Source organism: Equus quagga, chromosome 2 (genome assembly GCF_021613505.1).
Source record: "Equus quagga isolate Etosha38 chromosome 2, UCLA_HA_Equagga_1.0, whole genome shotgun sequence".
Taxonomy (NCBI): Eukaryota; Metazoa; Chordata; class Mammalia; order Perissodactyla; family Equidae; genus Equus; species Equus quagga.
Window position 1 is genome coordinate 1,323,308 of NC_060268.1, and position 26,356 is coordinate 1,349,663.

A 26,356-nucleotide genomic window follows, 5' to 3' on the forward strand; every position below is an offset into this window, starting at 1 on the left:
TTTGTTCCTATAAACGAATCCCACCACTGCAGTTCAAGAAATTTGTTGTTCTGCTTTCTCCCAGCCAGGTGATAAAGTAATATGTTTGTCTAAAAAGAGGGTGACTTTCTTGTTCATAACTTTAATAACTATTCACCCAGATTTGTGAGACAGATAAAGCTGGCTGCTCTTACCCCTTCTTATAGCGAGTATGAGGCATCTAAGACACTGGAGTAAATTCTAGAGCATTATCAGGGCTGCAGTCTCACTTAGGAATTCAGCTTGAAGAAGCCTATTTCAAAGTTTCAAGCAAAGACAATTTTAAATATAAAAGAGAGTTCACCAGATTGGTTACCAGGGGAAAGGGGGGTGAGGGGTGGGCACAAAGGGTGAAGTGGCGCACCTACAACATGACTGACAATCATGTACAACTGAAATTTCACAAGGTTGTAAACTATCATAATCTTAATAAAAAGTAAAAAAAAAAAAAAAAGAGGGTTCACCTTAAAGTTATATCCTGAATGTCGTCCTATATTCTTCTTTATTCTGAATTTTTCAAAGAGTAGAGGAAACTTTCAGTTTGAGCAATCCTGATTTATAATAGGAGAATTTAGTTGTTATGTTTTATTTATTTGCTTCACCAGAGGATTGCTTTAATATTATGACATTATTAGGTTATAAGATTCTCTGTCTCTGTTCAGCCTCTGAGCATAAAGGTGCACTTCTCTGAGTGCTGAGATATTGGTCTGGGTCACTGAGTGTTGTGCTGTGTTGGTCTCTGACTGTCTGCTCTGAGTCCTGATTTCCTAATAGGCTGGTAAGACTCTCAGGGAACTGCTGTTTCATAACGCCCAATACGGAACTGGTACCTAATAAGCGCTCTCTAAGAACATTTTCAAGTCAGATGCTGCTGTGCAAAGGATGTCTGTTCTGCCATAACAGAAGCTGTCTGTCCGTGTAAACAATCCCGAAGTTAAAACTCCCAGGGCCCTTCTGTGGTGTATAAGTATTGCAAAGCTGTTATTACCAAGTTCATCCTCAGTTCCTTGGGCCTTCTTTTCTCCTTTACCTTTGGAAGGTCTGTCTGTTGTTCAGCCTTTAAGATGATAATGACAGGTTCCAAGTCCAGAGCACAGGAAATGTTTGTGACTTTGCTAAGCTGGAGACCAGAAGACAAGGAGCAGGGCTGGGACTAAAATGGCATGATGAGGATGTCATTTGGCACATTCTTATTGCATATTTTTTACAGCGGTATTGATATAAATAGTGAGATGGAAAACAGTGAGCCCTGTCTGCCTTTGGGAGGAAGTTGTTTCATGGCGCCTGGACTCTTGGGTCACAAGAGTAGGATGGTGTCGGCCCACCATTGCTGCCATGTGGCTTGGACCCAGAAAGCCCGTGCTGCTCTGTGTGACATCATGTCTCATGCACAAAGCACTGTCACTGGTATTATCTGTCGCACTGAAAAGAAACACAAACAGCATCAGCAGAAGTCACAGGCCAGTCTGTAGACACCCAGGTGGTACCTGGCTTTGGGAGGGTCTAGGGTGGGAGGAAGGTAGTGAGCAGAGGAAGACCAGTCCCCTAGTGACCCAGCACCCGGGTGCTTTACGATGCATTTTCCTACGTCCTTCCGACTGTTTAGATTTGCGAGTTGAGCTGGATTTGCTGCAAGTTAAAGACAGGTTCAACCCTTAAAGTCTGTTTCGTCACACTCTTCCTAAAGCTAATGTAGAAGAACTTAAGGTGAGAAGTAGGAAGATGGCCGTAAAATCATGATGATAAAGAGCTGAAAATTTGAAAGCCTGGTGAAGCAGAGGGAAATTAAAAATGTATGATCTATGGGGAAGGGATAAGGAGTATAAAACAATCAGTCTCTTGAAGCAGTAGTTGAGGGGTGAGGATATGCCCCCACCCCCACCCCAGGACATTTAGCAATGTCTGAGGACATTTTCGGTTTTCACAACTGGTGTGTGGTGGGGGGAGTGCTACTGGAATCTAATAGTGAAGCCAGAGGAGCCAGCCCCATGGCCGAGTGGTTAAGTTTGCATGCTCTGCTTCAGCGGTCGAGGGTTTACCAGTTTGGATCCTGGGCATGGACCTACATACTGTTCATCAAGCCATGCTGTGGCAGTATCCCACATATAAAATAGAGGAAGATGGGCACAGATGTTAGCTCAGGGCCAATCTTCCTCAGCAAAAAGAGGAAGATTGGCAGCAGATGTTAGCTCAGGGCTAATCTTCCTCAGCAAAAAATAAAAATAAAAAGAAGGAGGAAAATGTATTGTGCTATATGTACACAAGTTAACTGATGACATAATGGCAGTATGTTATGTGCTTTACCCTGAAGGTGAAAGAGAAAGCTAGGACCGTTATTTCACAGTGTCTGTCTGGTTGAGCCTGTCTGAGCAGACATTCAGCAGTCAGTTGGAGAATGGAGAAAAGCGAGCAGGGAACATTTTGTTAAAGTTAATTATAATGCTCTAGCGTTTATATTGTCCTCTGAAATGGCAGCAGCCATGAAAGCGCCCACTTATAAATACCTCTTTATAGATACAGCCACGAGATGTGATGGGAGGGCTCCTTTCTCTCTTAGAGCTGCACAGATGTCCCCATCTCTCCGACTTCCAGCAAAAAATGTCCCGTGTTCTGAGCTACAGTGAAAAACTGCTGAAAGAAAAGGAAGCTCTAAGTGAGGCATTAAGTAGCTCTGTTGATGAGGCAGGCAGAAGGGGACAGTTTTTGCATCATTGTACAGTGTGTACCACCATGAGCATGTCTCCACACAGTGGCACACAGGCCTCCCGTGTTGACCTAATTGTTCCAAACTCTTCCTGGAAAGCATTTCAGCTGCCGTTATGTCACCTCAGAGCTCCTGAATCCATGATTTTAACAAGAGTCTGGATTAGTTGTTTAATAATTATATTACTAAAGACAGTAATATAAAGTTTGTCTCATTTTAATAGGTAACCATGCTATTTATATATTATTTAAATATATGACTAATCTACTGATATATGATGTAACTAATATAAATATTATTGTATTTAACAATCTGAGCTCTATTACATAGACACTTTTTTTCCTATTGTATTTTCCCTGGCAAATCCAGAAACGCTGCTTGGTCCCACCTGCATTAATAGGCATTCTTAGTTTCCTATTACGGTGCACTCGAGATTTCTAATTGCCTTCCAGCCCATCATCTCTCACCCACAAAATATGAGGCAATGAGGAAGAAAAGTGGAAATCCCCAAAGAGAGGAGCCTCCTCAAAATGAAAGGGATAAAGGGAGTCAGGAGCTGTCTTTCTCTCCCCTACCCTGCTCCCCACGTAAACAGATGGCACGAGATCTTTTCAGCACAAGTGGAGGCAGAGAAACTGAGGCTAGATACGTTTGCAAAACTGCCCTGTCACCTCCTTTATCTTCCTAAACAGCTGGCAAAATCCAGACTCCTAGAGCACAGAGTCGCTACTGTGAAGCGAGAGCAGAGGTCTTGGGAGCAGCAGAGCGAAAGCTTGCGGTCACAGCTGACGGCTTCCCAGCAGAAGGTGTGTGGACGGTTCTTGGTCCATCCACAGTTAGTGTTTCCTACATCTTCCGAAGGAACTCCCAGTGGAAAGAAGGTTCCAGGTGGAAGTGGCCTAAGAGGGCTCGGAATGATTCAGTTGACTAATATTTGACACATGCTCACAGTATAGTGAAATAGTCTGGACAGGATTTCCCTCAAAGTTCGTTATTATGAGATCATTATGAGTCATCTCATCATTATGAGGTTACTTATTTATGAAAGCTTGAGAATAGTGTGTAAAAATGACTGCTTGTTCCTAATTTAGAAATGGGATTTCTAAGGCAGGTTTTTGCCCTGTTATAGTTAAAGATCTCTGTCAGCATTTCTTTTACAAATTTAAAATTTTTTAAATTGAAATATCCAGGTGTATATATTTTTATTTTAAACTAAGAGGTCCCTTACAAACCAACACCACAGGCTAAAACAATTTCTACAAAATTCAGTAAAAGCATCTTTTGTGATGCCAATTAGTTCTGTAAGATGTCACCTGGTGGTATACAGGTGACTCCAGCAGCAGCACCTTGCTCCAGTTAGAGTTCATCATTGCCCTAAATATCATTTAAAGTCCTGTAAATGTGCATAACAGCCTGGGTCTCCACTGAGCTACTGACAAGAGCTGGACGTAGTCAGTGGAAACAGAAGGGACCTGGAGGTCTCTTGTCCTGGTTCTTTCCTACCTGGCCGTGCTGTAGGTGAGACCAGGGGGATTTCTGTCGCAGTGTAAGATTGTTCTCGTGATGCAGGTTCAGAGTTTGGAAGACACACTGCAGAACGTAAACCTGCAAATGTCCCGGATTAAAGCCGACCTACGAGTGACTCAGCAGGAAAAGGAGGCTTTAAAACAAGAAGTGATGTCTTTACACAAGCGACTTCAGAGTGCTGGTGACAAGGTAATTTTTCTTTCTTATTGCGGTGTCACTTTACACAGTAAAGTGCACAAATTTTAAGTCTATGACTTGATTATTTTTATACATGTATATGTTCATATACATAAATATATGTATTTTACATACTTATGTGTATGTTTGTGTAACCACCACTGAGTTCAAAATCTAGAACACCCAGCACCCAGCAGGCTCTCATGCAGCAACCCCAAGGGAGCCGCTTCTCCACCCTCTGCCACTGTAGCTTAGGGATGCTTGTTTCTGAACTCCACATAAATGGAACCACAGTGATGAGGTAATCTTTTGTATTGTGCAAGTCAGAGACCATGGCTGAGTTGTTTTGTAGTAATAAAACTAAAACATTTTGATGTTGTAGGAAGTGTGTCTCATTTGTGCTGCTTCATTTGGGCACAAATAAATGAAGAATGATGTTATGGATGTCAGCCTTGGGGTAGACACTAAGACTTTGTCCTGTCATAAACATAGACACTAATTCAGTCATTTTATCTCTTGGTGATACTTTTTTTTTTTTTTGAGGAAGATTAGCCCTGAGCTAACATCCACCACCAGTCCTCTTCTTTTTGCTGAGGAAGATTGGCCCTGAGCTAACATCTGTGCCTGTCTTCCTCTGTTTTATATGTGGGACGCCTACCACAGCTTGGCTTGATAAGCAGTGTGTAGGTCTGTGCCTGAGATCCGAACCAGTGAACCCTGTGCCACCGAAGCAGAGTGCGCGAACATAACTGCTGCACCACCAGGCTGGCCCAGGTGCTGATACTGTTTTTAACTGTAATTTTTTTTTTAAATAAAATAGTTCTTTCCATTTTTTAAGATTACTTCTGGGCTGACATTTTTCTCAAAATGAAATTGTATCTTTTATTCTTTTTCATATTTTGGCTTAAAAGACAAAAGACCTATCTAGTTGTATTACCTTTTTGGGGCTTTTTTTTGCATGAGGAAGATTGTCATTGAGCTAACATCTGTGTCAATCTTCCTCTATGTTGTATGTGGGTTACTTCCACAGCATGGCTTGATAAGCAGTGTGTAGGTCCATGTCCGGGATCTGAACCTGTGAACCCCAGGCCACCAAAGCCACTATGCCACTGAGCCAGCCCCTCTGTTGTATTTTTTAAAGCATTTTTAGGAATCACTTTGGTAGCTTAAAGCATATTCCTGAGTTCAGGCCTCAATTATATGGACAATATGTGCTTTGAATTCTAAAAAAGGGATATGATTGCACATGTGAAAATGAGAGTGGAGCTGAGCTTGTTGGTTAGCAGTGTGTTTCAGGGTCCCTGTGTGTATATCTATATATGCGTACGCTCGCTTCCCTTAGAAGACGAAAGTGAAAGTTAAAAAGTGCTTACTAAGAATCACTGTTAATCAGGTAAATATGACACTCAGAACAGAAGTCAGCTTGTTTTTAAGGCTTAAGTCTGCAATTCTCTCTTAAGAACTGGGCCCCGGAAATAGCCGCCCATCCATCAGGATTCCGTAAGGAGCCACAAAGCCTGCCTTGGGACAAACTGGATCATCTGATGCACGAGGAGCAACAGCTGCTTTGGCAAGAGAGTGAGAGACTGCAAGCGGAGGTGCAGCACCCCAGCGCGGAGCTCGCACACTCCCGGGGGAAGGTGACCTGAAACGTGGCACATGCTGGTGCATGTTTGAAAATGCTTAGTTTGATACGATTGAAATGATTCTAGAGTATTAGTCTGAGTATTCTGCTATGGCAGACTTATTTTAAGAATGTATCATTTATCATTTACTTTTATTCTGATATGTTTATACAATATTTTTCATTTTGTATAAGCAGCTCTATGTTAAAATCTGTGATTTTAAACTTCATACCCAAAATATAGACTCCTGGAAACTACGTTAACCATATATCCCTCATTCAAATAGGCCAGCTGCCAGGACTGGCAGTAGAAAAATGGCAAAACTAGGCTCAAATCCTGTTGGTCTAACTCCTTGTGAGACAAGGTGCTCCTTTTTAAAGATTCAGCGTTTCAAGGCTAGGATGGTCTTTCAAGATCATCTTTTCCAACCATTAAACTGCTGTTTAAATTCTCCACCTCTGCTAAGCAGTCGACCAACTCTGTTCAACCTATGCTTTCACTCCTCTTTCGAGGAAGAACTCTGAAGAGCCACAGATACTCGTTGAGAACACCTACTTGGTGCCAGAAACTCTGCCATCACTGAGGTCGCTGTCCTCATGGAACTCAGTTGACGTAAACGCATCGTTTCAGGTGTGCACAGTCCAATACAAAGTCGACGGACTGTCACTCCATCCACTCCTGAAAGTTATGCTCATGTCAGAGCAGAAGTGCCTAGATCTGTGTTTTCTTGCAGCCACATCACACTGTTGACTCCCAGCGGGTGGTAGAGCCAGAAGTCCCCTCTCCCGTGTCTGACCCTTACAGTGTTGGGTTTTTAGACCCAACCAGACTGAAAATAGATCTACCTAGAAAGGATCTTTTGAAATCCAAAAAGTAGGCTTCAGGAATTGGCAGACTTGACTGAAAAAAGGTGTTTTTGATACAACAAAACCCAAACGCTGAATAAAAATTTTCCTTACGTTCATCGTTCGTTTGTCCTGGCTGGGTGGTTATATTAGCATTTCTTCCTCTTTAATTTGTTCCTCTTAGGTCCGCCAACTGGAATCCAACCTTCTTCCCCCGAAGCACCAAAAACATCTAAACTCATCAGGAACCGTGAAGCCCATCGAGCAGGAGAAGTTGAGCTTAAAGAGGGAGTGTGAACAGATTCAGAAGGAACTGTCTCCTACTAGCAGGAAGGTTAGTTTGAGAGTTGATGCCCTGTGTCCGTGTTCTGACTCTGATGTCCCCTAAGTGTGAGTTTCTTCCCTGCCTGCTTCCAAGGAAATGGTTACAATGGCACATTTCAGTTCTTCCTAATATCTATGATTTGTAATCTTATCAAAACAGTATCACAGTTATTTTTGATTGAGTCATGGTTGAAAAGGAACAATTAACTTTACGTTTTCAATAAGGAAGGCAGTTAGTCATTTTCAAGAGTATTACAAGCTTTATAAGTTAGTAAAATGTATATAGCCTGACTCTTAGGAACATCTTGATATGGTCTGTATTAGTTCATCTGTTGCTGTGTAACAAATTAAAACAACAAGTGTCCGTTGTCTCAGTTTCTGTGGGTCAGCGATTCAAAGCCCCTTAGATAAGGGGTTGTGGCTCTGCTCTCCCAGAGGGGGCAGTCCAGGCGTCAGCTGGGGCTGCATTCCCTGGAAGGCCGCAGTGGAACTGGAGGATCCGCTTCCAAGTTCACCCACATGACTGTTACGCGGAGACTTGTTTCCCTGCTGGCTGATTGCCCAAGGCCTCAGCTCCTCCCCACCTGGGCCTTTCCTCGGACGTGGCAGTGAGTGATAGGAGAGAGATCGGAAAAGGCCAAGATGGAAGGTGTAGTACCTTTCATAAGCTAATCCCAGAAGAGACACGCTGACATTTCTGCTGGATTCTGTTAGTCACACAGACTAACCTTGGTACATTGTGGGAGGGACTATGCAAGGGTGTGAAGACCAGGAGGTGGGGGTCATGGGGCACCATCTTGGAGGCTGGCTACTGTGTGTGTAATCCTCTGTAGCACAGCTCAGTTTGCTTTCTATACAGTCACGTGTGGCTTAACGATGGGGACACGTTCTGAGAAATGCATCTTTAGGGGATTTCATCCTTAAGGGAACATCATAGAGTGTGCCTACACAGACCTGGATGGGACAGTCTACTACACACCTAGGCCACATGGCACTAATCTCATGGACCACTGTTGCATATGCCTCCCATCATCGACCGAGACGTTACACAGCACATGACTGTACTTTGTTCCAGAAAGTTAGAGTTCCAGACCAGTGATACTCTGGGAGTTCTCATTCTTACTCATTTGTCTTTCTTTCCTTTTCTAAACTAAAACTCAGAGTTTTCACTGTTACCTTCCTCTTCTGAAAATTATGTCTTCTTTAAAAATCTGGGAAGAATGATGAACAGTCAGTTACTTTTGTTAAAAAAAATTTTATGAAATTTTTATAAGTTTGTGAAAGTTATCATGACCATGGGCAGTAAGAAAACTGTGTATTCTAAAGCTGTAATGTCATTTAATTTTAGGTACATTCAAGTAAACTTTTCAGAACGACAGTGGGTTTCATCCCTGTTCACTAAGGGAAGAGTCTGATGATAGGTTTAAAAATAACAATGAATGTAAACGTACCTGGAAAGATGACACTTCTGGTTACCAATTCTTGCTACACTTCTCCTCAACTCTTTTTGATAGAAGCACAAATCAGCATTCTAGAATAGCGTCCTATGTTTTCTACTTGGCAATACTCTGAATCCCAGTGTCCTCTAGCTCATTAGGGTCTTCCTGCAATAAAAAGAATTCCAAAAACGGATACTCATAAAAATCCTCAAATTTCATCTTTAAAATTGAGAAAGGGGTCAGATAAGTCAAGTTTTATGTAGTCTTGGTTTTAAACCTTTAAACTTTGCCTAAAGACAGTGTTTTTCCCACCGCAGACCCATAGTAGAGGATCATGAAACTGACAGTGAAACACCAGCATTTTTATTAATGAAATATACTAGAAAATACCAGAGCACAGGGCTCATGGTAAGGATAAGTATTATTTCATGAAAGTTTTCTTCCAGTCATATGCACTTATAACTATGCATATATATGTACACGTGGGTGTGGGTGTATGTGCTGGGTTGCAAGATCAAATGTGTTTCTTACACTGAGTGGCGTTGAAGTTTAAAGCCAGCTGCCTTGAGGAATCTGTTCAATGTGAGGAGTGGTGATTCAAACTAAACTGCTTAAATGTAATCAAAGTTGTTTTCCTTCGATGAATGAGCTTGGCTTTCTTCCAAGAGCTGAGATCTCTGACTAGCATAAATTTGTCAAAATAAAGCAGAGCAACTCAGGTATTTGTTTTTTTTTTTTAAGGGAATTTTTTTGTTCTTTAACAGGTCAGTCAGATGAATTCCCTTGAACGAGAATTAGAAACAATTCATTTGGAAAATGAAGGCCTGAAAAAGAAACAAGTAAAACTGGATGAGCAGCTAGTGGAGGTAAGCTTTAAGCAAATGGCCATAGCTATGGAGAATATTTTAATCCATGAATGAACCATTTGTTGGGAGAGACTAGCACAGTGTTGAATTCCTATTATGAAAAAAGTGGAAATCTAAGTATGCTGCCAAGCTGAATTCTTTGGTCTGTCTTAGCAAGTGTGATAGACATTTTTGCTTAATTACACAGTCATACGAATTCATACTGCTTCACAGAGGAAGAAATAATGTCGATTATCCTAAAATGCAAGGACCCGTGCCTTAGCAAATTCAAGGGGCAGGGACTTTGACACAGGCCAAGAGGCCTGAGCTCTCTTGCCATTGCTGTGGTCGTGACAGATTCATGAGAACACCTCCGACACTGCAGTGTTTTATAGATCTGATTGCTATCTAAGGACCTCTTTAGCTGGGAAATCCATGTGGAGAATTGGAGAGCCCATTAGCATTTAGAAGTTTAGTTTTCAAGTATTGCCGTTGTTCATTACTATTGTAACTCCACACTATGTTGTGAGAGGTACACCTATCTGTTAAATATAAAAATGGATTTGTAAAACTTGTTAGCTTGGATGTTAGGTTTCCAGTCTACTGGGTACAATTATCAGATACAAAACAACCTAGGTGCAAATTCTCCTTAATAAGTAAAAATTTTACTGAGATACTTTTCTTTGGGTAGATGAAAATATCAATCCAACATTTAGTGAACTGTAAAATGCATTTAAGGTAAAGAGGCATATGTATACAAATATTTTTAAGCCAGAATTTAGGAAGGAAGAGAGAGATTTAAATATTTTCTTTTATGAAGCTGGACACATGCAAAGGTAACTTTAAATAGACACTTGGTTTTCAAATGTGAAATATGGGCAAACATATCACCTTGACATTTCACTGACCACTGAGATTTCTGTCAATTTTATGTTCTGTGATTATCCATTAATGGAGAGATTAGTAAAACTATAAATAGTGAAATCCAAACCATTTTTTCTTTCTCTGACAGCATATAATAAATGTGTTCAAAACCTTGAGCTGTGGGCTGTGTTTAGATGTAGATGTGCCTTTCTGATGAAATAATTACATACTGTAGTGAATAAGATGTCTGAAGCCTGCCCGACGCTTCTAGACCAAACTGAAAAGTAACGGGTATTAATCACTGTCGGATTCTCTCCAGACATTCCAACGGCCCAGTTCCCCCACCTGCCCTTGCAAACCCCTTCTCTTCTAACACCACTCACGCTATTAGCCATCATAAGCCATGTCCCCTCATTATTTTTCTCCCTAATCTAGTAGTAAATATTTGCTACTGGATGAGGGAAATTGAGTGTTCTTGGCACTAGAGCTGAGTAACTAAAGAAAAAGCATGAATTTTCAGTTGGAGCACTGAAAAGAACATCTCATACACTGTCTATTCTAATGAAACTTTCTTTAGGAAATAAGACTGAGCTATTAACTCTGAATAGACCTATACAAATGGGATCCTCTAGCAGCTTTATTGAAATACAATTCACACACTGTGAGTTCCCCCATTTAGAGTGTACAATTCAATGGGTTTTGGTGTATTACATTAATTTTTAAAACTGTGGTAAATATATACATAATAAAATTTGCCATTTTATGCATTTTTAAGTGGACAATTCATTGGCATTAATTACATTTATAATGTTCCACCACCATCACCACCACTTTAAAACTTTTTCCTCGATCCAAACATTAAGCAATAACTCCCATCCCCTCTCCCACCAGCCCGAAAATTGGATTTTTATTGACGTTATGATATCTATAGATTAGGCCAATTTGGGGGATGTACAGTGGTTTTCACACCATTCTTTGTGCCCAGCTCTCCTGAGGGAGAGGTCCTTCCCTTCACTCTGGCAGTGCTTCTCATTGGAGTAGGGGGCACCAGGAAGCTGTTCCCATACCAGAATCTTTGGGATCAAGGAATTTCAGAAAAGCTTTCTAGGTGATTCTGATCTGATGTATGCACTCCCTTGAGGGAAGGAGTCTCTCTTTATCCCTATATGCCAGTTTAAAAGTCACTGATATAATACGGTACATCTCTCTACCCCAGTGTAGTTAAAGATCCCAAATCACTAGACTAGGGAATGGAAGTACTTGACTCCCACTCCAGGGCTTTTTCAACCATATGAGGCAATGTCCTATAAACGAGTCATTTTGAACACTCAAAAAAGGATTACAGACTGTATCAGCAACTCTCAATTCTGCTGTGTACCTCTGACAGCCAACAGTTCAGAAACTTGAACAACAAAATTGTCTTATAGTTTATATTCTGCATCTCCAAATGGCAAGGAATTTAACATCAGATCAACTCCACACTGGACCTGGAATCTTCTAAATAATTATGTTGGGATGGGTGGAGGAAAAGTTGGCTAGTTTGCAAACCACCCCGATGCCAACAGGTGAGGAAGTGGTTGCAGGATTAGAGCTATTGAGACATTTTAATATCTGTAAAATTTACATATGGAGAAAGATAATGTTGGTCCTTTATAAGTTCTTACTGACTAGAGCAGCAGAATCAGTAGATGATATACCCAGTTTGTGCCGTTCTTCCTCTACATAACTCACACTTTTCTTCCTCTTTTTATAACTCCTGTAATTCTCTTTGTTTGCTTTTGTTTTGCCTGTGGCTAACCTGTCCCTAGACCTCTGTGGTTGGAACTAGCAGAGAGGGGTGCCGTTCTCTGCCTGAGATAGTGTGTGAAGGTAGATCACTCTTTTTCCGTGAATTTCATAGCATGGAGACATCTCATTAAACTTGTTCGCGTAATCATTTCTACTGACCATAGCAGTTAATAATTACTTATGGTAAGAGCCAATATTCATTTTCATTTTGCTTTAGCTGTGGGACATGTCTGTTTATATTTACATCAGGATTTTCCTCAGTATTTAAGACGTGTGTGGAGAAAATCATCCCGCTGATATAAAGTCATGGGGTCATAATTCTCCATATTCTTTATTCCTGAAAATAAAGTGGTGGGTTTTTGGAATGTACAACTAGAAATATTTCAGAATGGGTAACGGCCCACCTCAGCAATTTAGATTTAAGGAAATGGATAGTGGCTCTGAAGTTTCATGATAACATTTAATTATAGTTGTGTCTTAGAGGGCCTTTTCCCTCCCACTAGCCTGAGTTGCTGCCTGAATCCAGGACGTGGTCATGGTTGTTGCATGCCCTCCACTGAGCTCTGTGTCTGCGGAATGTGCTGACAGACATGAAGTGCGTGCTTCCCCAGCCAAATGCAGTGCATCCTGGTCTCTTGTTTCCTCTCCCTGGCTTTGATTGGCATGTGATACACATACATTTCCTCCTTGTCTTGAACAAATACTTCTATTCCATGTATTTCACCTCCCAGATGTTCTGGGATAGCATCTTATGCTCCAGAATTGCCTGTCTTACCATGCTATTGAAGAGTATAACGTTGATAACCAAGATAGGTTAAAATAATTTTAGATACAAGATGAGATTCTTTGAGAATATTGCTAACTTGGAAAATATGTAGTCATTGAATATTTGCTTTTAAGAATCTTTATGAATGGTAAGTAAAGTGGCAAAATCCTAAAGCATAACCCTTTCTCCCCAAAACCCTAGAGCATGACCACTTTCTCCCCTAAGCCCTAGAGTATGATCCTTTCTCCCCTTTGCCTGCCCCCACCCCAGTGGTAGTGGTAGTTTAAAGAGGGATAATTGAAGGTTCCAGTGTAAGAAAAAAATGAAGTAAAATTCAGAGATATTAAATCCATCGTGTACCTCATGGCCTTTTAGTCACTCAAGAGTGAGGACGTACAGTTTGTCTAAAACTCTTAAGAAGGCCTGCTTTATTTACTAAGTATATTATCTCATAAGCAAAATGGCTCTCCCCGCTTCCTTCTCACTCCGGCTCACGTGCTGTCCTGTTCTCAGCTATCAGTGGGTCTGCGAGGCCGTTAGTGAATTCATGGCTTCACTGCTCCTGCTTGACGCTTTCCAGGCAGCTCTGGGATGGAGGTCCTGCCACTGACCCGGCTTTGCCCTTGTCCTCCAGATGCAGCACCTGAGGGCCCCTGTGATGCGTAGCCCACCCCCTCCCACCTGGGACCTGCAGCTGCCCCAGCAGCAAGCCTGTCCGACGGTGCCCCGGGAGCAGTTTCTGCAGCTTCAGCGCCAGCTGCTGCAGGCGGAAAGGATGAACCGGCACCTGCAGGAGGAGCTTGAACACAGGACCTCTGAGACCAGCACGCCACAGGTAGAACACTCTTTTGTCCTCTGATGGTAAACTCACTCACCTAATTTAATGTTACTGTTCATTTGAAAGCTCTACCAGTTCTTGGGTGGGGATAAGAAGCAAAATCTTCGGTCAGGGAGTTACACCTCACCTGCGTTGCAAATCCACACAACTGCAGCGCTGTTTTTGCATACAGCAGCTCTGCTTTTGAGCCCTCAGCTTCTAAGCTGGGGAGTGAAGTGCTCCGGGTCTCCTGTGCACATTCGTGATTGGAGAAGTACCAGGATCACTTGAGCACAGTGCACAGTTGACCTGAGGTTCACATTCCAGCATTCGAGTGCAGCTCTAGCATGCACAGCACTAACAGTGTCCTGGCCACTCCTGCACCAGAGGCCGTGGCCTGCCACTCCAGGGAGTCCACGGTGGGGACTGTCCACTGCTAATAAAGCTGGGTGTGTAGGCACTGACTGTTTTCACTTGACATAGTTCATTTAACTTAATTTTTTTAAATGATGATGTTTGAAAAACTCTTTTTAAGAAAACAAAGATCATCTTCCCCTTCCTTTTGAATTAGCTTTATCCCAGGTCACTACCAGACACAATCTTATATTACCTAGGTTTATCAAATAGTTCTCTTTAATGCTTCATTCATAATCATCCTTTTCAGAAGTCTCTTAACTCTTTGGTCTTGCCCATTTAGTTTATTCAGAATTAGGAATAAAATAAAAAATACTCCCTAGTTTGTAGAATTCTAAATTAATTCTTTCTGGCTTGGATGCTCTTCCTCTGTTTTCATATATCTTGCCTTTCAGTTGACATTGGATATGGAATTTCCAGACTCTTTTTCTGTATCCCCCTTAAAGTGGCTCTGCAAAGTCACATTAGCACTAGAATTATGCACTGGAGCAGTTCTGTTTTCCTCTCCTAGTATATAGCTATGATTTGTCATGATGTACTTCTGTCATCTTTCTAACAAAACTTTCAAAACTTTTTTTGTCTTTTGTGCTTTAATATCCATGTTTTTGGAAGCTTCCTACATCCCACTTTAATTTCCAAACATTAAAATAAAATTATTGAATTAAAATTGTGATGGTGGCATGTTGGATAGATGCTTCAACTCTTCATTACAGAATAGAATTATAAAACCTTGACCTTCAGTTTTTAATGGACATTTTAACCCAAATTATTCTACTCATTTCTCTCTCATACACACTATTTTCAAACTATGATCTTCCCAACCTACCCATCAATGTTTAAAAATAAAAAATATCCTTTTACTCCAGTTACTTCGGGATCAGATGGACAAAAACTAGTAAGATTTTTGTACTAAAAAAAAAATTCCTCCAGTCAGATGGCAGGGTGGACTGCCATTGCTCTCACTAGAGTGCCACTGCAACCACTTCTGTTTCTGGCACCTGAGCTGACACTAATTCTGAGCATACAGAGTATTACCAGAATCTGCGTGCTGTCTCTGTGTGTGGAGTGATGTGATTCTTCTCCCTTTGTGTCACTTTGCTTGCATTTGTTGTGTTAATGTGTGTGCTTTTAAGGATTGTTTGCATTATAAATGTGTGAATTTAGACTCCCCCTAGAAAACATAATTCGGACATCAGGGTGAAGTGTACCACTTGCCTTCTCTCTCTAGGCCTTGCTACCGGAGCAGCGAGCAGTGCACGCAGATTCCTACAGAAGGATTGGGCACCTGTGAAAACTGGGCTGCTATTGATGGCATTTCTTACACGGCAGATACTCACATAAGCACACACCCGTACACACCACACATCACACAAACACACAGACATTAGCTGAGAAGTGTTTGGGACTCAAGTGCTCTTTTAAATGTTATTATTTGTTGTATTATTGATTTCGCCTCTGCAGTATTATGTCTCTAATTTATTTATGTGGAAATGACAGATTTTGTGAATCAAATTCATGAATTTCAACTTGAGGCAAATCATTTTATTTATACCATTTAAAGAGTGTGGATTTGAGATTCTTGAAAGGATGTATTCTATATATTTTCTCATTCCATATGTTGTAACTATTTTTAACAAAAGGTACTACTTTTATATATGGAATTTGAAGAAAATCAGGGTTATTTATACTGTTTTGTATAAGATGTATAATACTTTTTTGACGCGAAAAGGGAAAATTTTGATGAAACAATAAAATAAATTTTAAATCTACAACTGCCTTTGTTTTTTCTCTTTCCTCACTCTTTTCCTATGCTCCATGTTCTTCAAATTAATTATGTTATTATGGTGTTTTTGTTTTGCTTTGTTTTTTTTTAAGGCAAGCAGATGTCAGGCATTTTCCACTTATGTCTAAACTTTAAAAAGCCATATCTTTTAAAATATAGGATTTTTTTTAAAGATCAATGTTCTCAAGGCTTGATTTCTTGAAATTTACTTGCTGCATTAGACTTTCTTTACTACAATTTTTGTCTTCAACTTAGTCAAACTAGTTGTTTTTTTAATGTTTAAATAAATGCTATTATGTACTCTCCAAACGAATGTTGGCTTTCAACTCATGTTCAGTTGTTCTGCATGCTTTTAAAGGATGCCTTCTGGAGCATGCTTTTCGAGGCAGGCTTGCCCTCGGCCATGATGATGTTTTGCTTAAACACTTGAGAGCCTTTCACGACAGAAGTTCCGTGTGTGGACACCGTGGACTGGGGGGCACTCAGCTGCACCCTCTCTCTCTAGGTCTCTGCCCTCCAGAGCCCACATTCCCTAACCCATCGCTGTTGTGAGAGGAGAGCGGGAGAAGCCAGGGCTCTTTTCTGCCCTCGTTTTATCTAGGAGTTGTTTGTGGGGAGGAGATTCTTAATTTTAGATCTGTTCTGATGGTAAACCCATCCTCCAGTCCAGATGTTTGCCTCACATTATTGACATGTCCAGTTGGGAAACAGCTGAGTAGAAAAACTGCCAGGAAGACGCTGATTATTATGGAGAAAGCACAGTAATCAGTGTTTCAAAGGCGAGCCAGACACACATACTGAAGCTGACAGACAGGACAGGCGATCCTGAATAGACTCAGTTTTCGTTTTGTTACTGAGAGGCCCCCAGTACTGCAGATGGAAGGTGGACTCCCATCTTTTAATTTACTCTGGATACCTGTTTTACTAGAAGAAGTGCACGGGTATCAAGTTATGGTTTTGTGAATTTTGCTTTATCTCAGGGGAAGATGGTAACACAGGTAAGTTTTTTTTATCTTCGATTCTTTCTCTGATAGGGTTACTTTTCTAACATGTGCAACCCATGCAGTGCTCAGAACTCCCATTTCATCAGAACTCCACCCTTGCTGTTACAAAGGCGAACATCTGCTGTCCTTTCTCTAGGCCTCTTACGGGGAAATAAACTGCTAGTACTTTCCTTTCAGTGTGGCGTGATTTGGAAATGATAATAGACTCTTTCTTCCCTTCAGGGAAACCAGGAACAACTGGTAACTGTCATGGAGGAACGAATGATGGAGGTTGAACAGAAATTGAAACTGGTGAAGAGGCTTCTTCAGGAGAAAGTGAATCAGCTCAAAGAGCAAGTGAGCCTCGGGCCATCCCTGCCCACCCACCTCACATTCCACTTGTAACTCCAGCTTTAGACCCTCCTTTAGAGCCATTAACTTGTTAGCTTTTGTTGTCTAATGAAGGCAAGTTCTATAAATATATAGAATTTAGGATTTGCTCTTCCATACTACTTTGAAAATATGAATTCTGTATTCTATGTTATTTTTTCCAAAGTTCTTTTAAGGTATATGTTTGTCCACAGTTTTAAAAATTTGCTAACAGTGACTCACATAGACCTAAAGCATTTCTAATGAGATTCAGCAGCTCAAATTGAACTTTTATAGCTTTTTTTTCTTTTTGCTCAAGACAAGAAATATTTCAATTTAAATAAACAGAAATTTTATATTGGTAAAAAGTTGGAGGATAATAGATAGAACTTTAGCTTTCCTGTCTGCAATAGCTATGACAACCTCAAAAAGTACCTATAGCTATAGCCAACCCCCTACAGGCTATGCTTTGAATTAGAATCCAGGACCACTAAGCAGCCTGGTCCTTTTCACCTGCTGGTGGCAGCTGTGGCCTCAGAGTTCAGAAATTTTTAGTCCATCTGCTGAAGAGACATGCTAAAAGGACTACTTTCTAGGAAAGTTTTATAACTTCTCTGGAAACTGAGATTGAGATGGGGGAGGGGGGGTGGGTAGGGAGGCAGGAGAATTGCCCAACCTAGTTTTCTAGATAGATAAAACCTAAGAAGAAGAATCCCAAGAGAGGGTCTTAATGCAGAGGTAGACAGGAACTTTCCATTGCCCTATATCTTAATACACAGAATGGAGAGAAAGAGAAAGTCCTGTATGATGAGCATGTATTGATTCAATCCTTTAATTGTCTTTATTCAACATATAGTAACTATGTTCCAGGTCCTGGTCTAAGCACTAGAGATATAGCAGTGAATGAAACAAAACCCCTGCGCCTATGGAGTCTAGTTCACCTCCAGGGTACTGAGCATTTGGCCAGGTAGTTGTGTCAAGAATAAAGAAAATGGGATCCACTTTATTTTCAGTAGAGGAGACACAGAAGAAATACTTGAGCCAACCCAGGGAAGTTTAAAGAAAGTTTCCTGAAGGCCTCTTAAACCAAGTATTGAGGGTTGAGTAAGACTTGAACAGGTGAAGAAATGTGGGAAGGGCATTCTAGGCCATGGGAACATCATGGAGTTAGACAACATATGGGGTATGGACATCCACAAACACTTTGGCATTAACAGTTCTTACTGTCCTGGGAGAAGCAGAAGAAACTAGAGAGATAGGGAGGAGCGGGCGTAGAGGGTCTTATGTGCTGAGCCGTGGAGTTTGAATTCCATTCTGTAGGTAATGAGGAGCCATCAGAGTATTTTTTAATAGAAGGCAGGCAGGGGGGGAGGAAAAGCTGTAATAGGACAGTTGGGTAGAGAGTAGTCAGTATGTTACACTTGCCAGCCATCTAGCTTCAGGGCTTCAGTGTGATAGCCTTTATCACTGCCCTCTGAAGTGCTAATAAGTTAACTAGCCACTCTTTAGTTGTTCCTTATTCCCTTAAACCTCTAAACTTGTAGATGCCCTGCTTGAAACTGGGTGTCAAATGAGTTAAAGGTATAATGAGGGAAGGGGGATTGGAGGACATTAACAGGAGCAATAACAAAATTATCCCAGGGCTGCTGACTAGTTTCCCCACCCTCGCCTAGACTCTATTCTAACCATAAAGATTAGAATATCTTTTCTAGACAAGGCTCTATGCAAAAGAGGAAGAGTTAAAGAATGGTAAGTGCACAAGACTTATCTCTTTGCTATACTACATGAGCCAGATCCTTAAATGTCAGTAGGTCGTAGCTATGAATGGGAGGCTCGGGCTTCTGTTGTTAAGAACTGAGTTTAACACAGTTCACACCCTACACCTCAGAAATTTAAGTTATAAAAGTATTTTGATATTTTTAGAAGCTGAATAAAGGAATAATACCGAATTTATTTAGATGGGGGAAACACTCATTTTTGAGCCCTCAATCTGTTCTTTTTGTTAGTGATTTCTACAAACATACTATGCAAAGAAACAGCTTGAAATCAGTGGATTTGCTCCACCTGTATCCCTGATGCCAGGTCTGATGTAAAAGCTGTATTGTAAAATAAAAACGTCATTGATAGAAGCCATTTGCCTTCATAAACAACTGTCCTTATGTCAGACCTTAAACTTAAAAGAATTGCAGAAATGGAGTCAACATGTTTCTGGTTCTGTTTCTAGCTCTGCAAGAATACGAAAGCAGATGCGAGGGTGAAGGATTTGTATGTTGAAAATGCCCAGTTATTGAAAGCTCTGGAAATGACTGAACAGCGACAAAAGACAGCAGAAAAGAAAAATTACCTCCTAGAAGAGAAGATTGCCAGCCTCAGTAACATAGTCAGAAACCTGACACCAGCACCGTTGACTTCTGCACCTCCCTTGAGGTCATAGCAAAGCCAAAGGATACACTCGTTTTTGTGCACTTTACTGAAATGGATGGAACATTTCAGTACCTTCTTGCAACCTTTTTTTTTAAAGAAAAAAAAAATACCTTCAATGGCTTAAAGTTAAGCCTAACCTAAAACGGCCAGCGACAGAGCTGAAGTCTCCAGTTATTGTAGTTAGTTTTTCTAAATAGACTCTGACGGGAGTTGCAAACAAATATTCACGTTTCATTGTTTGAATTATTCCCAAGTTTTGAATTTTTTAAAAATAATTCTAATAGCCACCAAGAAAGTAGACACATGAAAACAATTCAAGAACCTTAAAACCCCAGTTCTAGATGAGTTTTTAAAAATTATCATTATGTACAAATCTGTGTGTAAATTCCAGATAATTGAAGTTTGAGATCTGATTAGTTGGTTATTTTAAAACAAAACTATGCCTTCTTACACATTTAAATTTGGAAAAGTCATTCTGTTTCTAATAGTTGTGGTTCTTTGAATTAATTGGTAGACTTTCTGTTTGGTAACAGAAGCCGTGCTCAATAACCACTGCGGTCAGAAAAGCCGAGTCCGTAGCACTCTGCCTTCTCACACCTTCTGACAGTATTACCACTCTTGATGTGTTAAAGATATAAATCTAATTTACTCAACTGCACTGTTAACTAATGTTAAAACTTTTCTTTAAACAGACTTTTTTTTCATTTGGGAACTTGTCTTCTGAGAAATGGATAAAGCCACATTCTTACAGCATTTGAGCTATAGAGAAAGCACTGACAAACCATTTTGGAGTAAACAGCTACTCTTTGAAGGGAAAGAAGCAAACCACGTGGGCTTGTCTCTCTCTCAAGTCTTGGAGTTCATGAACTTACATTTGAGGTTGCCTCAAGAACTCAGGGAACAATACTTTAAGCTGTCTTCCTGAAATACTGTAGGGCTTCTTCAAGAATTCACGATGTATAAACCATGTGACCTTATTTATTTGTCTTTAGAGCGACAGTGGGATTTTTATTTCTACATTTTTAGTGAACTTACTCTTCTGAAACAAGGCCTTGATTTTAGAGTTAAAAACCTCTTCTAAATTATGGAAGAGTTATTATTATTAGCTTGTTTGTTTAATATAGGTCAAAATTTCCACGCTTCCTATTTCTCTAGATCTCAAATCTGACCATAAGGATTTCTTACTGTGATAAGCACTGGCATGCTATCTGAGGGAAGGGAGTGCCAAATAGGATTTTCCATTCAGCTCAAGGTCAGAACTTTACAGAACAGTCAACATTTTAGATTGGATAACATTTTCTCCCAAGTAAAATCGCTGCTTCTAGCCTGAATCAGCCAGCAGTCGGTGGAAGACTTACGAGGTGCAGGACGCTAACAGAGCTCATTGCAGTCACCTGTTTGTCTTCGTAGGAGAGAAATTAGATAAGAAAAATTCACTGTGATGTATTCCAGGAAGGCCAACCCATCGATTTACAAGAGGTATAACAGCAAAATCAAAGACTGCTTTGTGGGCAGCAGAAAAGATGGAGCAAGCTGCCTAAGGAGTTATATCATGTCAGAAACTCAATCTCTACAGAATAACTTGCATCCAGGAACTTTGGCATTCTTTGGGGCCTAGCTGTCTGCTATGAGTCCCGCCGCCAACACAAGAGTCCTTCCTACAAGGCGCAGTGGTTTGTGGGACTGGGAGTTCACACTCATGAAGCAGACTTTTTCATTTTTGGACAGCTCTCATCAGAAAGTCCAGATTTCCCCCTGGAAAAAGAGTTGATTTTAATCCTTCACCCTACAATTACACTTCAAAACAGCTGATAACTGCTATCATGCCTTCCCTAATCTTTCTTCTCCAGTGTAAACATTGCTAGTAAACTCGACTACTTGTAGGGCATTGGCTTTAACAGAGCATCTTTTTCACTTAAAACTGTGGATAGTCTAGAGTAAGGTCATAAATAAACTGACACCTGGGGCGTAGTTTTGTGATGTGCTTCAAGGTGTTCAGGGTTATCGCCATCAGAAGCGAACACGAGCATATTTCTCAACTAGCTGTTTTAGCATATGATCACGTGTTGTATTTTACTTTTGACATTATGAAAAGTATAGGTTAATTTGTTATAAATCTGTATGTATGTGTATATAAAGTGCTGTACAATTAATGTAAATATGACTTCCTGGAAAGTTTTAGACTACACTTAGAATCCCTTTATCCAAAATCAAAATGCTGCTCAAATGAAAGCTAATTTAACCAATATCTAGGTGCTTCATTTCTTGCTTTACTGCACTTACGAGATTGGAAAACAGATCAACGTGAGAAATATAAAGTTCCCTTGAATTTATACATTTGTGCTGCAGTGTATCTTTGCAGACTGCTTTAGAGTGGGAATTTAACTAGCAATTTATACTATAGCTTACAGCTTTTAAAAGACCTTTTAAAGAGATGAAATTTAAGCTGTTCAAATTAAATGTTTAGATTGTGCTTTCAGACTTTATAATAGAATTCCTTAAAATCACAAGTTATGCATTATTTTATAGAAATTTAGCTGCTTATTTGCACTGGCTGTTAAACTTTCTTTTGATTGCTTAAGGACGGTTATTTAAATTAGTTTTAGAAGATGGGATCCTCATTTCAAGGAAAGAGAATCAAGTTTGCCTTTGTGATAATGATAGTTGCACTAAGAAAAGGAAAATGTGGATGGTAAAACCTACATTGTTCTGTTTTGCTTTCTTCTGCTTTTTAGAAGCCTGAACTTGCAAGCTCAAATTTGCGAAGGGAGAGAAGTAGAGGGGAGGGCTAGGACCACCACAGTATTTTATTTATTTTTCTAAAACTCTTAATAAACTCAGATTTTAAAAACTATTTTAAAAGTGAATCTTTCCCAGCAGCTTCCAGTGCATTGCTAATATATTTAATCTGAAGCATATTTTACGCAAACAGATCACAAAGTCATAGGCTGTCAAGATATAGGAGGACCTCTTACAGGTCTAGTATTTCAATCATGTACCAATACCCAGGGCAGATATTATTATGAGGAGCTTTTTTTTTTTGAAGAATGAGTAAGGCTTTATGGCAGATTTTAACACATGAGAATGAATTTTTTATTTGTGTGATTTTTCTTTTTTTCTGAGTAAGGGAAAAGAGAAATGTGTTGCTATTGTCGGCATCTTAAAGGTACTCCCAATCAAGGCCAGGCTGGGTGCTTTGTAACAGTATTAAGCAAGTCTGGTTTTGAATGGATTGCCTGTAACGACTCATTGGAATGATAGAATTATACAAGTAATGCCAAAAACCAAGTCAAAGCCTAATAACCAAAGCATTCCATATTTAAAACTTATTCATTATATCTTGTTTGGACCTATTTGAACATCTCAGCACTATGAAATGATTTTGGTTTTATGGCATATGGATAGCTGTTTAATAATAAATCCAAGTTAGCTTTTTGTTTCTCAGCTTTTTTGAATGATGTAAGTTAAATTTATTCTTATGAGAAGACATTATCACAGCATGATAGAAGGGTACATTGGTTTTGTGAAGGAAAACCTGAGTTCATCTAAAGCCGTTGCTAGGATTCTTTTCAGATAAAGATGAATGTATATGTGTTTATAGTGACTTTGTGTATTTCATCTTAGCCATTCTATCCTAGAAACAATTTAACGTGAGCTTAAAATGTAAATAAATACTTTTGCAAACATGGCTCTTGTTTTCTAAACACCATGAACTTTTATAAACAGTTTCAGTGTGTTTACCATTGGTCTGAGGAATGAAAGCATCAAAATATTACACTAAATGTTCTACAAATGCAGAACGTCACCCCGAACGCCAGACCTAATGAATCAGATTCTGCACTTTAAAAAACTCCCCAAATGACCTGTATGTGATTTACAGCACTGGAACTCCATTTCTGTCACAGAATTGATATCTTTCACACCAGCCATTTTAGGGTCCTTGTACCCTGTCGTAATGGGCTCCCTGACTCCTGACTTACCTCTAGAATCCTGACTTAACCTCAGGCAAGGACCTGCTTGGGACTTTGGGTGCTTCAGAGGTGGCTTTATTTCCCTTCACCATCTTTATTGGTGATGCAGACTTTCTTGGTTTAGCTGCTCATGAGTGATGAGATATACGCAACTTTAGGCACAAAAAGTCAACCTGAAAGCACGTTAATATGCTGACTACTGAAATGTAGAATGGAGATATTGGCCAAACTAGGCCCATCTGATGAGCCTTGTTTTATTTATTTTCAAAGCTTTTATGCCATCTTCACACTGCCTTTATGAAGCAGGAACTATTACTATCCCCATTCTACAGATGAGAAAACTGAAACACAACAAAGTTGTGACTTTCTCAAGGCCACACCACCAGCTAAGCAGGGACCCCAGGACTCACACCCAGGTCTATCTGTAAGGATATACTGAAACACTCGTCTGAATTTCTACTTCTGGCAAACAACAGTTAATCAGTGTTGATTGAATACCTACCCTGTGCACTGCACTCTAAAGAAAAATATAAAACGTTCCTGGTTTTTGTTTACCACCTGATTGCAGTAGAGTAGTAAGATTTATGCAGAAAAAAGATATACATCTGCACAGAAGACAATCAAGTTTTGTTGATGGACTCAGTGCTTTGGGCGCTGAGATAAGGATGATTAGTGTCAGGTGTTTCAGTGTAGAAAATGGGGAAGCTCTTAACCTATCTTTAAATGTAATTCTGCACTTCATTGAGATTAGTGTAACCTGTTTGTTTTGTAGTCTTTTATTCTTTTTGCATTGAAAAAGTGATTTTCTCTCTATATATACCTGATGTCCATTTTCCCATAATAATGGTTGTTTTGTCCAGAAGACCAGAATTTTTACCTAAATTATGCAAAACGTCTAATCTGTTGACTGAAAAGTTAAACTTAATCTAGATAAAGTATGTCATAAGTCACAAAAAGTGTTTTTTATTCATTGGTTGGTTTTGCTTCATTTGCAAATCAGGAAGAATGGCTAATTTTGACAAATGGATATTTTTAAAAAATAAAAATTAAAACTCTACGAAGGAGAACTGTAAAACTGAGTCAGTGAAATGTTGTAAACTAAAGAGTAGGCAACCATGTAAAATAGAGCTGGATGCCCTCATGTTAAGTAATATTTAATTCTGAGAAATAATTATGTGAGGTATGCTTTACTATTTAAGGCAAAGTAAACAACTCTGAACAGTCCTTACAGCCCAGATGAGCATTTACCAATCATTTTTCCTTCCTGTTTGGAGATTTGTCTCAAGATCTCAAGCAATAAATAAGCTGGAACTGCGTGCCAGGCACTAAGATGTGGTCCAGCATTGAAATGCTGTGGACAATAAAAAGAGGCTATTCCTCAAGTGTCCATGTTATAAAGAGATTTTTAAAAGCCTGTGGAAATGTTGTAACTTAAAGGAGACTAAATAGCCATGACACATGAATGCAATACCTAATTCTAGACCAGATTCTATATTGGAGAATAAAATATGCTATAAAGACATTATTGGGTCTATTGGAAAAATTGGTATATGGACAGTAGAATAGAAAACAGTTTCATATCAATGTTAAGCTTACTGAAGTTGGTAACTACTGTGTTTATGTAAAAGGATATTCTAAGGAAATACACACTGAAGTATTTAGGGGTATACAACCAGGATGTATGCAACTTAAATGATTCAGAAACACAAAATTACAGAAACAATAAAGCAATGAAGCAAAATGTTAAAAATAGGTAAAGGATATGCAAGAATTATTTGCAGTATTTGCCTTATTCTTGCAACTTTAAGTTTGAAGTTATTTCCAAATAACACGATTAAAATGTTACAGATGGAAATTTACTAAGTGTGAAACTAGGCACTTCTCTTAGCCTTCCTCAGCCTCGCAGCCGCTCTGGAGAGAAGAGGGAACTGACTAGAAACCACTGTGGCAGCCTGCGCACGTGCCTATAGTCTATTATGGAAAGTTCAGCAGAACAGACATTTTGCCTGTTTTCCTGGGAATATATAAAATGGGAAAACCTGGGGGAGACAGACAGTTGGCAGAAGAGGTAAAAGCCAGAAGGAAGCATCAAGGGTCCATAATGTACGGGAGGGGCTGTAAGGAAATGAATCCCACACACAAATGACGGTCACAAAGCAACACTTACAGGCCCACCAGGGGCTCAGGACATTTCTAGTAACTCTCTCTCTACACTTGACAGCACACAAGTATTTATTTTTCCTGAGGTAAGAGACACACTTTATCCATGTTTACAAATGCTCTTACTCTCCTGCTACCTCAGGAAGAATTTGACTCAAAGGAACGGAAACCTGCTCTGGCTAGTTCAAGTGAAATACCGTGAGAAATCATTTATTTGATGGAACCAAAGGGAGGAAAGGTAGACTGCAGAGGTATTAAAACAAAGACCTGTGGGCTCGCCCTGCACCCCCTCTTCTCTGTCCCTCTCTCTCTCATCACACAGTCTGTTGTTTTTGCTTCTCTCTCTGCACCTGTGTGTCAGGGGAGAGGGGGTGTTCGTTTCTCCTGCTTTATATCACTTTCCTGTTCAAGTGCCAAATAGAGTCCAACAATTACTTCCAAGTCACAATTCCAAATTCTTAAAGAATCTGATTGACCAGGCAGGGTCCTTCCATAATCCAATCAACCATGGCC

General features: G+C 40.0%; 1 protein-coding gene and 1 long non-coding RNA gene across 15 annotated transcripts in view; one reads left to right on the plus strand and one right to left on the minus strand.

Moving 5' to 3' along the window:
- The window catches only part of NIN (ninein), a 93,148-nt gene extending 69,748 nt beyond the window's left edge, over nucleotides 1–23,400 (plus strand). For 7 of the 11 annotated variants that reach the window (XM_046653286.1, XM_046653288.1, XM_046653297.1 and 4 more), the window contains 8 exons: nucleotides 3,415–3,528; nucleotides 4,292–4,438; nucleotides 5,887–6,066; nucleotides 7,081–7,230; nucleotides 9,424–9,525; nucleotides 13,557–13,757; nucleotides 17,163–17,276; nucleotides 19,513–23,400. In XM_046653286.1, coding sequence (XP_046509242.1) covers nucleotides 3,415–3,528; nucleotides 4,292–4,438; nucleotides 5,887–6,066; nucleotides 7,081–7,230; nucleotides 9,424–9,525; nucleotides 13,557–13,757; nucleotides 17,163–17,276; nucleotides 19,513–19,722 — 1,218 coding nt within the window. In that variant the 3' untranslated portion in view covers nucleotides 19,723–23,400. Of the gene's footprint in view, nucleotides 1–3,414; nucleotides 3,529–4,291; nucleotides 4,439–5,886; nucleotides 6,092–7,080; nucleotides 7,231–9,423; nucleotides 9,526–13,556; nucleotides 13,758–15,381; nucleotides 15,942–17,162; nucleotides 17,277–19,512 lie in introns of those variants that run through there. The other 4 variants (XM_046653287.1, XM_046653289.1, XM_046653290.1 and 1 more) reach the window with 4 other exon arrangements.
- The window catches only part of LOC124235398 (uncharacterized), a 62,425-nt gene that overhangs the window by 15,696 nt on the left and 20,373 nt on the right, over nucleotides 1–26,356 (minus strand). For 3 of the 4 annotated variants that reach the window (XR_006887458.1, XR_006887457.1, XR_006887459.1), the window contains exons 2-3: nucleotides 8,672–8,824; nucleotides 2,523–2,646 (exon numbers count right to left, since the gene is read on the minus strand). The exons of the other annotated variant lie outside the window; for it this stretch is intronic. This is a non-coding gene — a long non-coding RNA (uncharacterized LOC124235398). The remainder of the gene's footprint in view (nucleotides 1–2,522; nucleotides 2,647–8,671; nucleotides 8,825–26,356) is intronic. 4 annotated transcript variants of the gene reach the window in all.